Genomic DNA, 13,865 nt, shown 5'->3' with positions numbered 1-13,865 from the left:
GGGGGGGGGGGGGGAGTCAGGCCTGCGTATTCATGTGACATTAGTAAAATCGTGCAAACAAGCACCAGAGCTGCTGCGGTACAAGTGAGTCATGCTAGCTACGATGCCAGGGAAAGGTCTGGACACGAGTGCTCAGTGCAAGCTGTCATCAGCTTGCATCATCAGTTGTGGAAAACGTGAACTCGTGACACTTCCCGTTGAGGTAATTAAATGTGATATTGCATGTTCAGATGTTTAGTGCAGGGCCTGGCTAACACAAGAAGTGTTCAGTAAAAATGTGAACTGTTATTACTACTATCGTGAATAGTTTCTGTGTTTACTGTAAATTGTTCCTGATTTACATTAACGTAAAGAAATGTGAATTAGATACTCAAATTTAGAGTGCAAATTTCTTATTTTTCATCTGTAAACATCTAAATCAGTTTAACTGTAAAGTGTTCCGAGACTACAAAATGGGTTGTTAGAAAAATACTGCACTTGTAGAGCTGTGTAAATCGTTTTCACTGGACAAGATACAGATACAAATTGCAAGGGGAGGTTAATAGGAACCAGTTACAGTATCTATTCCCCCATTTCAAATCTTTGTCATTGAAGTGTAGTTTACCTTGTTCATGCTGATTCTAAGTGTTCTAAATTCGAAGTTATCAAATACATGTATATTACTAAAAATATTTTTAAAATTCTATTGTCTTGTTTTTCTGACATGTATAAAAAACTTTCAGTGTAATTAAGCTCTGTTTTCTTTTCTTAGGAAGACTTACCCATGTCACTGAAAAAAAAAACCCCAAACCTCAATTGTTTTACTTTAAGCTTTATATCATTAATATGTAACTTTAAATTGCAATACTTTTTTAAAAATTAATTAATTTATTTTTGGCTGCGTTGGGTCTTCGTTGCTGCACGCGGGCTTTCTCTTGTGGCGAGCGGGGGCTACTCTTCGTTGCGGTGCACAGGCTTCTCATTGCGGTGGCTTCTCTTGTTGTGGAGCACAGGCTCTAGGCGCGCCGGCTTCGGTAGTTGTGGCTTGCGGGCTCTAGAGCGCGGGCTCAGTAGTTGTGGCACACGGGCTTAGTTGCCCCATGGCATGTGGGACCAGGGCTCGAACCCGTGTCCCCTGCATTGGCAGACGGATTCCTAACCACTGTGCCACCAGGGAAGCCCCAGCAATACTTTTTAATATATTCAATTTTTGCATGTTTTCTACAAGACAAATGTTTGAAGGCAAAATAGACACAAGTAAATGTTAACTTACTATTAGATGTTAGAAAATCCTGAAATGATTTAGGAGGTTATCTAGTAATGCGTTTTTCCCCCTTTTAAATCTTTTTTCAGCTAAAAATGTTTCACTGCAGGAATAACTCATCATACCTGTATAAAATTAATGCTTCAGTATTGCAGCAGCCATTTATATCAAGAGGATATAAAAAGGGAAATACGGCTTAAAGACATGTTTGTTTGGTTGCAGAGATTCAGTGACTGAAGATGTCCATCTTTTGAAATTCTAGTAAATCCAGAAGTGATTAAATGAACATAAGAATTCAGTGGGGTTTTCCCCTAGTAACAAGGCTTTAAATTTATAGCTGGCCGGCATAACGATCACAAGGTAAAAACTTTTATTTTTGAAGGCTGATATTGGTATATGTTCTAAGATTTTTCTGTAGAATTATTCATGTCCTCACTTATATCATGTCTGTGACTCCCTCTCACACTCTTCTCAACGCATCTCCACATCTTGGGCCCCACGACAGACACGCAAATCTTCACTTGCCCCGACAAACGTCCCCGTTGCCCCTCCTCCCCACTCATAACTTCCTCCTCCATTCCCACAGGCATGGCGCTCCATACACACTCTCCATATCTCTCAGTCCTGTCTTCACACACACTCCTACCTTCTCCCCAACACTCCATCATAAACATACTCTCCCTCCTCCCACCACACACACACACACACACACACACACACACACACTACATTTACAACAAAAAGAAATAATAGGTTCTTCACTTTTTTCACCCAGTATGTTATGGGCATACTTTACCTGTACATAGGGATATGCCATCTTTTTATGGCTGCAGAGTTGATTGCATTTTAGAAGGGAAGGTCATCACTTAGGATCCTTTTATTATATATAATAATTGTATATATCTACATATACATACATATATTTAATGTAATACATATATATGGCAGAAAAAAATGTCAGAATTCTAGATGTTCACCCTTTGTTCTAGGAAACAACTAAAATTAACGTGCCATTTATAATCTGAATTAAGGTTTTCTCTTTTTTTTAAATTATTTTAACTTTGGCTGTATTGGGTCTTCTTTGCTGCGCGCTGGCTTTTTCTCTAGTTGCGGCGAGCGGGGGCTACTCTTCGTTGTGGTGCGCAGGCTTCTCATTGTAGTGGCTTCTCTTGTTGCAAAGCATGGGCTCTATGCGAGCAGGCTTCGGTAGTTATGGCTCGCGGGCTCTAGAGCGCGGGCTCAGTAGTTGCAGCACACGGGCTTAGTTGCTCCGTGGCATGTGGGATCTTCCCGGACCAGGGCTCGAACCCGTGTCCTTTGCACTGGCAGGCGGATTCTCAACCACTGTGCCACCAGGGAAGCCTAAGGTTTTCTCTTAATAGGCACAAATTAAAAAAAAATCTTTCTGCCTTTTAAAGGAGAGCAGCAAGAAACATCCTCACAACCAAAGAATTGTGGAATAAAGAAGAAGAAACCACTATATTCCCATTCTGTGACCAAAATTACATTTGACTGATAGCACAGAATATATGCTGGGGAAATGTGTAATATCACTGCTATTTATTGCTGGGTTCTTCCTGTTTATTGTGTATCAAAAAAGGGCTAGCCAACGTCAGGTCATTCCAGACCTCAAATCAAGGGCCTATCAGCCAACCTTAACCTTGTACACTTCTGGAAGTCAGGAGAGGACTAGGAATAACCAAGTGCAGTAGTAACTTGCTGTCTCTGGAAGTGCTCCTTCCAGGATCCTAGTCATTTGAAATTCCCCAGAGAACTTCTGGGGAAGACTTACAAACCTGAGAGAGGAGGTTATCATTGGTAGTAAACTACTGAAAAAAAATTTTTTGGCATAAAGAAATGAGTCAATCCCCAATTCTCTCTTTCTCTCCCTCTCTCTCTCTCACACACACAAGCTGTGTGGAATATGTTATCCAAACACCGAGTTTCTTCGGAACTGAATATCATTGGAAGTTCACATAGTTGCTCTATTTTAGGTAAAACTAATGGACATGTAACCAAAACAGATACACATTAATTTTTTTATAAAATAACACAATTTATTACTATTTTAAAACATCTCACAAAATAACGTTCAGAAACTCAACATTTCTAAATAATTTAACACAGTAAGTTTAGTCATAAAGACATGCTACAAAATTCCTGCATATAAAAGATTATTACCAACATATTAATAGATGTTAAAATGTTCTTCAGAATGGAGTTGGTTCTAGAAGCCAAAGATTCTGGAGTGATGCTCATGATCATGACTAACACCCTGGGAGAAGCTGGCCATATGTATATTCTCTACAGCTACCAATTCACCAGTCTTTTGATGGGATTGATCACTCTAGGCAATAGCACCTCAGAGGCAGGTACCCTGCTGATCAAACAAGCAAAGAACTCCCCACCCTTGTAACATTAGCCACAACTTAATCTAGCCAACATCTAAATTAATTTTTAAAATCTAGATGTAGGAAAGGTAACTCACAAAGTTTCTATTCTGAGTAGGAAATTCTTGATACATCCCCCAGAGGGATGACTTAATGTAGCAGACATGGAAGATGACACCAAGTAAGGAAATAGGGAAATCCTGGCTCTGATTATGCTGACACACGACTACTGCTCAGGTGGGCTTAGAATGAGCAAGGGTGAGGTTTGATTCTCTAATATCCACATGCAGGCTAGGTATTTACCCATCTTCCCTTTGAGAGTACTTTCCACCAACATCCAGTTCATTTTAAAGTGCAAATCTACTGAAAAATAGCTTACTCTCCCCCACCCCCTTGTTAAATTTGGTAGGTCATAATTTGGTTGGCTGGTTCCCTTCTAACCTGCCCAATATGGGAGATTAACTAGAATCCACTTATGACTTCTCCAAGTGTCAGGTGAAAATTTATCTTAGGTTAGAAAAAGGTAAGACTCAGTCTAGTTTTTCTGTTTTCTTTCTTTGAAGTCAATGGTTGATAAAAAGGCAGGAATAGAGATATAGATGAGGGATTTCTAAAAGTTCAGTGATTTTTTAAAAAAAAATACCTTTAATTTTTTTATTGCACTTTATAGTTAAAAACACTCATGCTAAAATGAAGATTAAGGAATATGGTCAAGTTAGCTACGTCAGAAGCACCAACTCTGCTACACTGAATCTTGTTTTATATTTAATTATTTACAGGCACGTTAAGCAGCCCAAATAAAGAAAATGTGTGCCAAAGAAATTAATTTCTGGTAAAGGGTAACTTTCAGTTTAGCAGTTATTTCTTCCTCCTTTACCAGTACTTAACAATGTAAGGTCTTTGTGAACAGACAATCAGACTGCAGTTAGAGAGACAGACTACTCATGATTGATGCTTTGACACTTCCCCCCCAAATTTTTAAAGTTAATGATTTAATCCAACCTCTCTAGGCCCTATACTTTTTTCCATTTAGTCCTAAGAAAAATCCAGCTGGAAGATTCTGGGTCACATAGATAACCACCTTCGACTCTACTTACACATCACCAACTCTGAGAATAAGTTAACAGTTAAGATTCATTTCGTACTCCTCTTTATTCCACTTCAGACCACTGGTAAGAGGTATCAGAAGAAGCATCTATTCAAGTCAAAATTTCTTTCCATACAGGAACCACATTTATGTGTCTTATACCACCTCTATTTGTGGAATAGATCCAGTAACCATACCAAGTTACTGGCCAGTTATCATGACCAGATAGTCTTCGGTCCATGTGCAAAATCAGCGTCTACACCAGCTACTTTCATATATGATTACCAAATTTTCTACAATATTTTTCTGTATTTAAGGACTGCTACAGTCTACAAAATTTGTGCATTATTGGACAATGAATGAATACTTAAAGAATGAACACCTAAGAAGGATGATCCATTTTCTAAAGTACACTTAAAGTGTTAAACTTTAGAGACAAAGCAAAATCTATCATAAAGTTGGATTTTGTTGATAGTAGGAGAGAGGTAGGTTAATAATTACTGTCCTAAGATAAGAATGCTAAACAATAAAAGCTGAGGCCTTGCTAAAAAACAAGTTGAACCTTCCAGCCCTGAGTTTCTAATGTTATGTGAAAATTATTAAAATGAGCATGACAAAGGAAAACACCAGTGACCATTTCCTTCCATCCACGATTACTAAATACATCACCTTCTCTCAAATAACAACTCAGGTACCATATGGCTACAGAGTGAAAATAAATGGACCTTGGAAAAAGGAATGTTGCTACAAAGCACTGGTTCTTAACCGGGGCGAATTTGTTCCCACCCTTCTGCCCCAGAGGATAGATGGCAATGTCTGAAGACATTTCTGATTGTCCCAACTTGGGAGAGGGTTCTACTGGCATCTAATGTGTAAAGTCAGAGATGCTGCTAAACATCCTATATTACAAAGGACACCCCCCTCCCCACAACATTATCCAGCCTAAAATATTAATAGTGCCAAGGTTGAGAAACTCTGGTTTAAAGGAACAAACGCCTATTTACAGAGAACAAGACCTGACTAGGTAATACAGCCATAAGCTTAATGCTAGGGAACATAGGAAAGCTGAATTCCTTGGTAGATGAAAATAAAATTTACTGTGAAAAATTAAAATACTGTACTGATTCCATCATTATAAGAACAGAAGAAATTGAATGATCCACTAAAATGGCATAATGCTTTAAACAAGGAGCACAGAGAGAATCTCTTCCAAGTGGGTCAAATATCTAATCCAAGAAGCATAAACCAAAAGCATTTAATATCAGCTAAATTTGCAGCAGTAAAGGATGATTTAAGGAATGATTTGAGAGAATATTCTGAACTTCCTCATATACCTTATCTTCCATTTTCTAATAACATGGATTCTGGCTTTAATTCCAAGAAAAGGAGGCACAGAAGTCATTTGATATTTGTTGAGTGGAACTGAATTATGAATTTTGTGTGAAATGGACACAGAAAAGCACCTTACACTTCTCTGAGAACTACCAGTGATTAAAAGACATTAAGAAACAAGGAGAAACAGAGAAAATTAGTTTCTATTTTAAGAATTCAGAAAAACCAAACACCAACACTGTAAGCCATTTTATAAATAAATTCAGTATGAAGTCATTCATTCATTCCCTACTATATTCACTTCCAGCGTAACTTTTAGAAAATACATCCATATCTAGCAATAGGGCTTTAAGCTTACCTACTAGATGAAGTGCAGAGTACAAGAAAAGAAGATCGTCTTCTTAGTTTAAACATCACCAAGGAAAATTCTCATTGCCTATGGTTCACAAAAGAAATAGTCAAAGGCTTTGAATGTATAAGCCAGTCAGAGTAAAGATTTCTTCCTATCAGACTGTAAGGAAGAGCAAAAGGAAGCTAAAAATAGTATCAGACCTTTATTTAGAATTGATTGTCAAAGCAGTGGTCCCTTTTGATCAGAGTGACTCAGAGAAATCATGTAATTCCTATGTAAATGACAGCTGAAAACTTCTGAAAGCCAGGACTACTTATGCAATCACTTTTTAAAAATGACTCCTCTCTTTGACTAGTTTTACACAAGTAAATGGGGAAATAGGAGCCAATGGTTTCTGGTTGAGGGACTTTAGGCACAATATGGCAGAGGGCCTCTGACGTCTTTTTTGCAATCTATCAGTGACTCAGTCACAGCCTACTATGGACTTCATCTGGTTACTGACTACCGTATCTTGCATTTTCCCAAAACAACTTTTTCTTATATGAAAAATTCCAAGCTCTGTATCCAACTGTTGCTTTGCAATTCTGAGGTTAAATCACCTGCTATCCTTCACGGAAGAGGCAATCCTCAAAAATAATGCCGTTTGCCTGGGATTCCATAATGAAACATCTCTTTTCCATCCACAAACATATACATAATTCATTTTAAGAGCTGTTTAACTTAAACTTTTTGAAAAAATATATTTTGAAATACTAAATTTCACTTATTGAAAGGTACCAAATCCAGTCTTTCAAGTTCTACACCCTTACAACAATCACTTCTCTCAACATGAGGGTCAACAGACCAAAGTTATTAGGGCAAATTTTAAAAAATATGAATGGCTAACATTTAGGCTAGGAATTCAAATATAACTACTGCTTATATATATTTACTTATCTAACATATTGGGTTGGCCAAAAAGTTCCTTTGGTTTTTAAGTAAAAATAAAAGACAAATTTTTCATTTTAATCAAGAACTTTATTGAACAGCGTATTCACCCTTTTGTTTCACTACTTTCTGCCATTTTTCAGGCAAATTCATAATTCCATCTTCCTAAAACTTTTTATCTTTTTGAGAAAAGAACTGTTCCAGGTGCCTTTTACAGCCTTCCAGGGAATTGAAATTTTTTCCTTTGAGAGAATTTTATAAAGACCGAAATAAATGGAAATCTGAAGGTGCAATGTCTGGTGAATACAGTGGATGAATCAGAATTTCCCAGCAAAGCTATAACAGTTTTTGCCTGGTCATCAAAGAAACATGCAGTCTTGCGTTATCCTGATGGAGGATTATGTGTTTTCTGTTGACTAATTCCAGACGCTTTTCGACGAGTGCTGCTTTCAGCTGGTCTAACTGGGAGCAGTACTTGTTGGAATTAATCGTTTAATTTTCCAGAAGGAGCTCATAATAGAGGACTCCCTTCCAATCCCACCATATACACAACATCACCTTCTTTGGATGAAGACCGGCCTTTGGTGTGGTTGGTGGTGGTTCATTTCACTTGCCCCACCATCTCTTCCGTTCCATATTATTGTACAGTATCCACTCTTCATTGCCCACCACAATTTGTTTTAAAAACGGAACATTTTTGTTACGTTTAAGTAGATAATTGCATGCAGAAACACAGTCTAGAAGGGTTTTTTTGCTTAATTTATGTGGAACCCAAACATCAGAGTGATTCACATAACCAAGCTGGAGCAAATGATTTTCAACTCTTGATTTGGATATTTTGAGTATGTTGGCTATCTCCCACGTGGTATAACGTTGATTGTTCTCAATTAATGTCTTGATTTGATGGCTATCAACTTCAAACTGATCTACCCGACTGTGGAGCATCTTCCAGCGAGAAGTCTCCAGCACGAAACTTCACAAACCACTTTTGACACGTTCGATCAGCCACAGCACCATCTCCATAGGCTGCAGAAATCTTTTTTTGCTTTTCAGTTGCGTTTTTACCTTTCTTGAAATAATAAAAGCATAATATGCCAAAACTGTTGCTTTTTTCTTCCATCTTCAATATTAAAATGGCTACACAAAAATTCACCAATTTTGATAAGTTTTTTTTAAATGCGTGCTGTGCTGTGTATGACAGCTGTCACAATACAATCTAACAAAATTGTTTCAAATGAAGTTAAAGACAACTAAGTGCTACTAGAGCCATCTTACGGAAAACCGAACAAACCTTTTGGCCAACCCAATATAAGGAACTATAACCAAAAAGTATGCCTAAGATCAGGTCCATATGTGTAATAAGGCCAAAGTATTGGTCAAAGGAGTGATTATAACAGTCATTTTAACCACTGGCCTGGATCACGGAATGACTGGCTGACTGTTTGCAGGACTTGAGTGGACATGCAGGTAAACACAACATAAATTCCAGTTGACAATGCACACACTTTTGGAACAACAAATAAGTAAATATAACATGGGCTATAAGGCCTCCAAGGTACTAATTTTTCCTTTTTTCACCATAGTTTTTCAAACTGGACTTTGGAGTCTTGATTCTAGGACTGCTGCTATATTTCTAAGAGGAGCTCTTCCCAAACCAAAGGCATGACACATTTGTGCTTCTGAGTCATAAAGAGATGGACCTTCAAGAAAAATGGCCTACATATTCAAAAGTTAAGTGTATATATTTAAATGCCTGGCCTAAAAAAAAAAAAAACAGAAACAAAAATGAACGAACTGAATAAAGAATCACATTTGTTCCTTTGTTAAAAATGACTGGTCTATAAAGGTTTCAGTAGATGGGGCCACGCAGTACATAACTGGGACTGAAGACAAAAATTGAAAATTTATAGCTTCTAAAAAGAGAACTAGAATATATAAAGTTGGTGTTATCATTTTGGGGAGAAACACTGAATAGGTTATGAGAAAAAAAGGAATGAAAGATTTGTTTTATCTTAAGAACCATTTGCCCCACACAGAATCTTTAAAATAGACAACTATACAAAACTTATCTATTGTTCTTATGACATTTAAATAAGTTACACAAAGTGGAAATTGTGGTGTTAGTTATCTTCTTCCTCATCCTCTTTAATTACTGGGGTACCTAAAATGAAAAAGAAAATTATTACTGGTCATTCTCAAGAGATTGTTAAATTCTAAATGAAAATATTTTTCTGTTAACCTGAGGAGTTCTGAGATGCTGAGAAGTGTGCCATAATAAAAATAATATCATAAAATAATCTTTTAAATTTCTAATTATCCAAAAAGCCTCTCAGGAGAATTCCCAAATGGATTAATATAAGTAATTATAAATATTCAGGTCCCCAAATGCAGAGTTACAAATAAAAATACCTACAGGTACCAGGCAGAAAAATAAGGCCCTATACACACTAAAAACTTTGTATGTTAAGCACAAAGAAATATTCACTTTTCACAATAAAATACGCAATCCCAGTATTGCCAGAATCTGAATTTTTATGTTACTCCCCCAAATACTAAACATTGGGGATAAATTGGAAAAAAATAAAAAGAACCAAGGCACAGAAAATAAAATACATCTGAAGGCTCTCACTGGCCCAAGAGCCAGCCATTTCTGAGCTCTGGCATTTGAAGCATGCCCACAATCTGACCCTAGTCAACTGTTCAGTCTTAACTCTTCAGCCAGTCACCCTCCACTCCAGATGAACTGATCAACTCATCGTCTCCCAAACTCATTTTGCAGACTACTACCTCTGGACTCCTGGCTAACAAAGTTCCTCCATTTTGGAATGCCCCCCGTAACACCCCTTCCATCTAGGCCCTACCCTTAATTAAGAGCCATCTCCAGTGCCTCTTTCCTGTGTGATTCTTCTTTATGGCAATGAGCAGAGTCTTACCCCTCTGTACTCCCCACAGCATCTGTTTGTGGGGGGTAGTGAATGTTTTATTGAAATATACATACAAAGTACACAAATTATAAGTGTACAGATTGATAAATGTATACAAAGTGAACACATCTGGTAACCAGCACCCAGATTAGGAAGAGAACATTATCAGAAACCCCAAAACTTCCTCAGGTCCCCTTCCAGTCACTGTCCCCCAACAAAGGGTATATTCTATCCTAATGTCTAACACCATGGATTATTTTGCCTGATTTTGAAACTGATATGAATAGAATGATGTAGCGTGCGCTCTGTGTCTGGCTTCTTTTGCTCAACATTATGTTTATATGATTCATATATATTGTGTGAAGCTATAGTTCATTCATTCTCATTGCTGTTGAATATTCCATTGTACGAATATGTCATAATTTACTTATCTATTCTATTGTTGTTGGGCATTTGGGTTGTTTCCAATTTATAGCTATTAAAATAGTGGTGCAATGAGCATTGTCATACAGGTCTTTTGGTAAACACCCATGCTCTTTTCTTCTGGGTATACAGCTAGGAGAAAAGTTGCTGGGTCATGTGGGATATGTATGTAGAGCTTCTGTAGATAATGCCAGTTTTCCAAAGTTATACCAAGTTACATTACTATCCAGCAGGGTATGAGAGTTCTAGTTGCTCCATGTTCCACTAACATTTGGTATTGTCTGTCTTTTTCATTTTAGCTCTTTAACACCCCTCAGTTTTTCTTACAAGCAACTGAAGAGGAGCAAAAAGAGGCAAGCTAGCAGCTGTGGCCACCTGTGTTCTGGTCCATCTCACTGGTTTAGGATAGACCAGCTGGTTTTTCTAGGGGCTGTTCAGATTGGCCTGAAGTCAATATTTGGTCCAAAAGGCTGTATATAATGTGGCTTGGTCTATTCAGGGTCTATATAAGGGATTCTTTTCCATTCTTAATGGAAGGGTTCACTTCCTGTGCATAATGAGAAAGGAAGACAAATGATTTCAAATGGTTTCTAGAGGTCAAAGTTGAACATAAAAAGGCTGAAGTCCAAGGCTCTAATGTACCCTCTCTTTTGTTCTATTTTATTTTAACTTATGAAATATTCATTCATATAGATACAATATAAAGAGTAACAAAACCAATTATTGTATACCCATCACCCAATTTAGGAAACAGAACATCACCAGTATCTAAGAAACCTGTTTGCCTCTTCCTGTTTATTCCTGTACCTCCCACAAGAGGCAGTCTAGTGTCTTTGTTATTTTACTGCTAGGTATGTAGCCAGAGGGAAAAAAGGGAACATTCTGCATGATTCCATTTATATAAAACTCTATAAAATACAAACTAATCTATAGGGACAGAAAGCAGATCAGTGACTGCCTTGGGAGGGATGGTGGTGAGCAGCAGGAGGGAGGGATTACAAAGAGGCAAAAGGAAATTTTGGGGGGGTGATATATATGTTCATTATCTTTTCCCCCCAACTTTATTGAGATATGATTGATATATAACATTCTGTAGGTTTAAGGTAAAAATGGCCTGGCTTCCTCATAGGACCACTGGAAGGAGGAAAGACCCAGGGAGGTCTGTGACTCTTTTATTATTTCTGGTTTTCAGATGACAAAAGAACAAAGTTTGGTGAGATGAATTAACCAGCCGGATGACAAAAAAGCTAGAACTGGGACTTGAACCCAGTCAGTCAGGGATCTCTCCTGACATTTTCACCTATCTTAGGTATTGAGAAACTAAAATTAGGGGGAAGAGGGAGAGAGAACATTACAATTTTGATCCAATTGTGAAAAAGCAACTCCTTACTATTTATGTCTAATTATTTTGCAAAATAATACGTTTGGGACTTGAGAATAATAAACCCAGCTTTCTTATAAGCTTTTGGTTTAGGGATGATCTTATACCAGTCTAAATATTCTAGAAGTCTTTCATCTCACTCTGGCCCAAACTGGGACCACAAAATTTCCTACGGACAGAAGTGGCCTTGGAGACCAGAGATAACCTATCATTTTCTTTAGTTTTGCTCCTTTTCATGATTCCATGCTACAAATTCAATTCTTACACCCAGAAAACATTTCCCAGCTGGCCCAGAGTCACTCACCATCTAACTTTTTCAGTTTGGGTACTCTCTTGGTTGCCTCGTCAATCCAGTTCCCTTCAGCAGAATGTTTCTCTTCCAAGGGATTGCCTACAAACACCAGGTCTTCTAGGCATGGTAGTTCTGCCAGCTTCCCAAATTCACCTACAAGTACAAAGAATACATTCCATATTAAAATGGCAAGTTTTACTCTTATGATTTTGAAGGGTGAATCCCAGTACCACTAGCCCTCAGTTTGTGACTATTCAGAACAATTCATTGTTTAAGATTTTGAAGGAAGTAGGGGACATTATACCATATGAAGTCATTCTCTGAAGACATTATGGAAAGGGAGGGAAAACGTATCTCTTCTACCTTTATGCTAATCTAAGGATGGGATAAGAAGAGGAAATGAGGTTCAGAATTAACAAATCAATCTCCAGTGACAGGTCTTCTCTATACTATACTACATCAGTATCAGCTAAACTAAACTGCCTTTGTCTCTACCCATTCCCTCATCTCTAAATTCTTAAAGCAACTCATTCAAGCCTCTATTGTAGAACTTATCACACAGTTTTCTAATTATTAACTCATAAACTAATCTTTCCCACTAAGCTGTGAACTCCTTGAGGGCAGGGATAATGTCCTATTCAGCTATGTATCTCAACAGCCTGGCATAGTTCATGGCACACAATAGGGCTTTAAAACTAAGCTGTGAACTCCTTGAGGGCAGGGATAATGTCCTATTCAACTATGTATCTCAACAGCCTGGCATAGTTCAGGGCACACAATAGGGCTTTAAAATGCTAAATGGATAATGTACAATAAAAAAGAAAAGCAATATATATGTTAAATAAGTCTTCCACCCAAGAATTATTAAACCGATTCCTTTTGGCCTTTGGACAATAGTTTAAATTTTTTCTTGATTAACAGGACCAGGGCCTATTCAATTATAATCATTCTAAGTAAATATTTAAATGTAAATTTCAAGTGTTTAGATGAAATATAGGAACTCCTATAGCTATTTCCCTCTGTGCTTAGAAACAAATGTCCCCATTTCGTATCTTGTTCCCTATAGGGCTATTTTCTATAAACATGAGGTAGAAGGTTAGCAAAGAGCCAGCCTCACTTACCCCAGTCTTTCACCAGGTTATTAGACATGTAAAGAATCTTCAATTTCTTCATTACATGGATCCCTTTCAGCTTCTCAATAAAATTGTAGGAGATCCACAGTTCTTCTAACGTGTCCCCTACTGCTTCCTGAAAAAGAAAGCAATTTGATTTACATACTTATTTTTAAGCTTTTCCTTCTGTCCCCTTCCTCATAAACATAAAGACAATGGCCTTCAGAGAGAACTGAGACCAACCTGTCCACTGGCAGGAGAGCTGAAGGCTGTGGGGGAGTTTTTTCTCATTAAGAAAGCCAAGTAGAACATTTTCTTCCTCTCTTCAAACTGATCTGAACTAAGAATAGCTACTGAAATCACCAAGAGGGGAAATAAGAGCACTTTTTTTTTTTTTTTTTT

At 37.5% G+C, this 13,865-nt stretch overlaps 1 protein-coding gene across 1 annotated transcript in view; it reads right to left on the bottom strand.

Annotated features, from left to right (window-relative positions):
* Window positions 1-8,900: 8,900 nt before the first annotated feature.
* Window positions 8,901-13,865, bottom strand: part of DNAL1 (dynein axonemal light chain 1) — a 36,379-nt gene continuing 31,414 nt past the window's right edge. Inside the window, exons 6-8 of the mRNA XM_007459714.1 lie at window positions 13,473-13,599; window positions 12,364-12,504; window positions 8,901-9,492 (exon numbers count right to left, since the gene is read on the bottom strand). Of these exons, the coding sequence (XP_007459776.1) occupies window positions 9,452-9,492; window positions 12,364-12,504; window positions 13,473-13,599 (309 nt within the window). The 3' untranslated portion in view covers window positions 8,901-9,451. The remainder of the gene's footprint in view (window positions 9,493-12,363; window positions 12,505-13,472; window positions 13,600-13,865) is intronic.

This window comes from Lipotes vexillifer, unplaced genomic scaffold, assembly GCF_000442215.2.
Source record: "Lipotes vexillifer unplaced genomic scaffold, Lipotes_vexillifer_v1.1 scaffold39, whole genome shotgun sequence".
Lineage (NCBI taxonomy): Eukaryota > Metazoa > Chordata > Mammalia > Artiodactyla > Lipotidae > Lipotes > Lipotes vexillifer.
This window is presented reverse-complemented; position numbering and strand designations above follow the sequence as displayed.